We start from the raw sequence: 5,448 nt of genomic DNA, 5'->3' as shown, positions 1-5,448 counted from the left end.
TTATACTGTACCTGTTGTTATCCACTACATGTGACATGTTTTCTTTCATTTTCAGTATGTTCCTACTCATCAAAATATCAAATGCATCCTTTAACAAACAAAAAGATAAAAGGTTCATACCCTCCTAAAAGTACATAATGGCTCAAGTGTTAGTGCTAGAATTAAGGTAGACAGAATGGCTACTCAAACTTATTCAACCAAGAGCAAAAACCTTTAGCATTACACAATTTCCATTTTCTTTCAAATGCTTCTAATATTACAAAAGACATAAAGATATAAGCTATTCACACAGAAAGACTTGCTGGCCTCTTGCCTTAAGTCCTGATATTTGAAAGTAATGTTTCTTTAATTCTTGTGAGTCTAGCTACCACATCTTTCATATCAATCCTCTCCTCAGGCAAATTTGCAGTACACTTTATGGCTAAACTGAAGATTGAATATAAACATTGCTCCTTAGCAGCATAATTGTCATCTTCCCTTCCCAGCAAATTGCTGTCCACAACTTCAGTTAATGAACCACTTAAAGAGTCACTCACCCAACTCTTCAAGCTCATTTCTCCTGCAAATGTTTCATCTGTGGGCTTCTTTCTTGTAAATGTTTCCATCAACAGAATGCCAAAGCTATAAACATCCCCTCTTATAGACACTATTCCTTCTGCTCCATACTCTACATCAAAGAAATATCTCATGTTCAATCAGTTCAGTATTGATTTTTTTTCTTGATAGTTCTAAATGAAAAGATATATGAAGAAAAGAAAAGTGAAAAATGAACTAAGTTAATAGAATAGGCATCACCTGGTGCAATATACCCAATTGTGGCAAGGGTATTAGTTATTGTTGTAGATGCCCCTTCACCCAAGAGTTTGGAAATGCCAAAATCAGATACATGTGCAACCATCTCTTCATCAAGAAGGACATTGCTTGGCTTTATGTCACAGTGAGCTACTGGTGTTGAAGAACCATGATGCAGATATTCCAAAGCTGATGCAACATCTATCATTATGCTTAATCTTTGCAGTATATCCAAAAAATAATTGTGAGAGTACAACCATTTCTCAAGGCTACCATTAGGCATGTATTCAAGTATCAAAGCTTTGAAATCCAAGTTGGAACAACTTGTAATGATTTTGATGAGATTTCTGTGGCGGACATTGCGCAGTATTTCGCATTCAGAATCAAAAGTCTTGGATGCTGCTTCTGTGTCTGTGTCCACAGTAAATACTTTTATAGCCACATTATCATTAAAAAGTGTTCCTTTGTACACAGAACTGAAGCCTCCTCTGCCTAGCAAGTTGCTTTCATCAAACCCATTCGTGGCACGTAGAAGTTCATGGTAGGAAATCCTTTTTGACTCTGGTAAAGCTGATGTGTCTGCTGGATTTGATATTTTGCACTTCCTTTGATATTTTTTCCATGAAAGTGCACAAGCTAGTAGCAGCATTATTGACACAATTGTTGGCAATATAATTTTCAATAGAAGTGGCCGTACTGTCCTTGTTTTCCCAGTACTCCTAGTACATGCTGAGACATTCAGTCTAGCAGTGCCACAGAGTGCTTTATTCATCATAAAAGATTCAGCTGTAAAATTGCCAAAAGGACCCCCATTTGGAATTTCTCCTTCTAAGCTATTGTAGGACAAGTTTAGAAATTTGAGGTATATGAGTGACTCCAAGGACTTTGGAATATCACCTGATAGATGGTTATGTGACAGATCCAACAACTCCAAGCTTTTCAAATTGCCTAGTGATTTGGGAAGAGAACCTTGTAATCTGTTATGGGCTAAGTTAAGATTAACTAAGTCTTGCAGGTCTCCAATTGTGCTTGGAATATTGCCTGAGAGCTGATTCCTTGACAAGTCTACATATGTTATGACCTTCAAATTCCCAATTTGAGGGGGTATGTAGCCACTCAAAGAGTTAGAGGACAAGTCCAAAACCAAGAGATCTTTGAGGTTCCATAGAGTTGAAGGTATTGCCAAGTTCAGATTGTTAGAGTCCAAGTATAGTTTTCTTAATGAAGCAAGAGTCCCCAAACATGATGGTATTGATCCAAAGAGATTATTATTGCTTAGAAGTAACTCTCCCAAGTACCCTAACTGACAAACTTCATCAGGAATAGAACCTTGCAATCTGTTGTCTTTAAGATCCAAATGTTGAAGATTCTGTAACCCATTAATTGTTGCAGGAATTGAACCATCCAAGTCATTTTTGGTTAATGTTAATTCAATCAAGCTGCTTAAGTTGCCAATTCCTCTAGGAATACTGCCCTTGATGCTGCAATAATCTAATGCCAAACTTTGAAGAGAAGTAGAAAGATTTCCAATCGAACTGGGAAGGACGCCGTGTAAAGGATTATAAGTCATCCACAGAATTTCCAGATACTTACAATTGGTCATGGATGTGAGAAAGCTTAACTGAGGAGTACTGGTGAAGTTGTTGTTTACTAGGTTCAAGTATTGGAGGTCCCTTAAATTATTTCCAAATGCATCAGGCAGAAGGCCAGTGAAAAAGTTACTGCCCAGGTCTAGATTCATGAGCTTTGTAGCATTACAAAGACTGGTTGGAATTGTCCCACTGAGTTGATTATCTGAAATGTATAGTGTTTCTAAATTGGAAAGGCCAAAGCCAGGAAAGGATGGTAGAAAGCCTGAGAGGCGATTTCCTGTTAGTGTAATGCGTTTGATGGTTGAGATGTTGAAGAGTTTTGATGGAATGGATCCATTTAGGCTATTATCCTCAAGATACAAGAACTCCAGGCTTTGTAGGTTGCTCATCTCTTCTGGTATTGGACCTGCCATAACCAGCAAACCAACCTATACAAATGGCTCTCCCTTTGTTTCTAATAGAAAAATGTTATCTTGCTAAACAATTTGACATGTTATATTGAGAATTACCGGTCAAATAAATTCTTACTTTTTATTTAATATGTATACTAAAATTACATTATGACCGCATAACATGCGAGATTATTAATATATATATATAAAAGTGACATATCCATGTGTACTAGCCAATCATGGACTTTAGTTGGAGCTTTATCAAATATCGATAAAATTTAATTTGTACCCAACTCATAAGGCCTTCCACTATGGTAAAGCCATTTTTTGTGACCCAAAACCCATTTTGGGTCACAAATAGTGCTGTGACCCAATTCTCCCATTTATGGTGCTGTGACCCATTTTGGGTCACAGTGTTTTATACATATTTAAAATATGCCTAATATTGATTAAGTGATATTTAATTGATAATTTTAAATTTAAAGTATAATAAAAATGATTCTAGTGATCTTATTTTAATGAGATCTTTAAAATAAGGTCAATATTGAATATATTTAAAATAAGAAAATTTCATAAATTAGACAACATAAGCCTTACAACATCGGGACTTCAACAACCACAAACAAGAAAAAAAACACGATGATTTAAAGGAAAAACAAGTACAACATGATCACTAAAAGGAAAAAAAAACAAGAACAATACGATGATTTAAAGAAAAAACAACAACAACAATCATAATGAGAACAATATTGACGAACCATGATCCAGGTTGTCAATATGTTGGGGCAAGTGGTGGGTTCCCCTCTCGGATCCAGATGTGCTCAATCAAATTAGTTTTTAGGGATTCGTTGACATTTCGGTCCCTAAGCAAATTCCGACGAACATTCATCTCAGGTAATGATGATGGAGCGGCACCGGTCGGACATGGTTCTACACCTTCGTATTCAGCTTCTGCCCTTCTAGTGCTCGCTTCTGGGTCTATTGGGTCATCCCTACCGTCATCCTCAGGGCGCTCATCCTCCACGATCATATTGTGCAATATTATGCACGCCTTCATGATATACCCAAGCTCAATCGGACGCCAATAACGAGCAGGTCGTTTTATAATCTGCCACCGGGCTTTTAAAATTCCGAACGCCCTCTCCACATCCTTCCTGTATCCCTCCTGTCGAGCGGCAAACAACTTATGGTGGGGAAGAACGGGACTGTGCAATGTAGTGATAAGAGTTGACCATTGAGGGTAGATCTCATCTGCAAGAAAGTATGGAATGGTGTAGTCTATCCCATTCACAGTGAATTTCACCCTGTGGTTTCGGCCGGAAATCATATCATCAAAGAGATGAGAACAGTCCAGCACATTGATATCATTATTCAACCCAGGTATACCAAAATTTGCATGCCATATCCACGTGTCGTACCCAGCAACGGCTTCAAGGATAACTGTTGGGACACGATAATGCCCACGGTACACAGCTTGCTCGGCCATTGGGCAATTTTGCCATACCCAATGCATGCAATCCAAGCTACCAATCATACCTGGAAATCCTCTACGGCTCCCCTTTCGCAAAAGTTTCCTCAAATCGGTCGGAGTAGGCCTCCGGAGATACTCTGGTCCGAAGACGTCAGTGATGGCTCTCACGAACTTCAAGAATGATTGTCGTATGGTGGTTTGGCTAATGGTCATTGACTCTGAGACCAAATCATATGGAATGCCATATGCCATCACCCGCAGTGCTGCAGTCACCTTTTGGTGAGGTGTGCAACCCACTCTACCGACGGCATCAACTGTTGGCCGGAAATACTCATCCTGGAGGCAGACCGCTTCGAGAATTCTATTGAATAGCGGTTGGTGCATGCGGTATCGCCTGCGGAAAGTCACGGTGTCCTCGATTGGCGAGGGGATGAAGTAGTTGTCCATGAGACGTTCGTGGGTGGCTTCTCGATTCCGGTGTGTGTACCGGCGATTTGAAGAAGTACCGCCATGCCTTGGTGTACCGGCGACGACGGTATGACCCATTGACACAATCAACTTACCCACCATCTCCCTTCCATCCTCTTCCCTATCCCATTCAGCATCAGAGTCCGAAGACGAGGAGGAGGATGAATACACATACAAAGTATTCATTTGGGTGTTTATGGAATGAGAAATGATCCTGAAATAAGATTGAGTGTAACATGGTAAATATAGTGGTATTTATACTGAAACCACTTGCATTTGAGATAAGGAATGAATGGTCCACATTCATTTGCTTTATGATGGTGTAGTCATTTCATGCATCAGTCTTATCTACTGTAAAGCATGCATCAGTCTTATCTACTGTAAAGCATGCATCAGTCTGTGGTTAATAAGGGAGAATCCAATGTTGGGTGGAAATGCAAACATTAATTGAATAAATAGCAAACCATGACTTAAAACAAGATTGACGTTCAAATTAAAGGATACAATTAAAGAGCAAACATAATTTAAAACAAGATTAACATTCAAACTAAAAAACACAATTAAAGAGCAAGGTCTAATTCTAATTATTAGGCGGGTACCCCTGGTTTGAGTGAGTGAGGTTGGAAAGATCCGGGTAGTATCCAGATGGAGTGGACTCCGAATGGTGGTTAGCACGCATTTGCCTCCTTGCAATGACTTCAGCCATCTTTTGCTCCCAATACATCCGTTGCCC

General features: G+C 39.2%; 1 protein-coding gene across 1 annotated transcript; it reads right to left on the bottom strand.

Moving 5' to 3' along the window:
- Window positions 1-314: 314 nt before the first annotated feature.
- On the bottom strand, window positions 315-2,788 carry LOC147296780 (uncharacterized). The gene is made up of 2 exons (XM_086229688.1): window positions 796-2,788; window positions 315-667 (listed from the first exon to the last, which is right to left on the bottom strand). The coding sequence occupies exons 1-2, from the start codon at window positions 2,771-2,773 to the stop codon at window positions 315-317; spliced, it is 2,331 nt and encodes a 776-aa protein (XP_086085814.1). The 5' UTR covers window positions 2,774-2,788.
- Between the last annotated feature and the right edge of the window lie 2,660 nt (window positions 2,789-5,448).

The sequence above is a fragment of the Dryas octopetala genome, chromosome 1 (assembly GCF_963921425.1).
Source record: "Dryas octopetala chromosome 1, drDryOcto1.1, whole genome shotgun sequence".
NCBI lineage: Eukaryota > Viridiplantae > Streptophyta > Magnoliopsida > Rosales > Rosaceae > Dryas > Dryas octopetala.
This window is presented reverse-complemented; position numbering and strand designations above follow the sequence as displayed.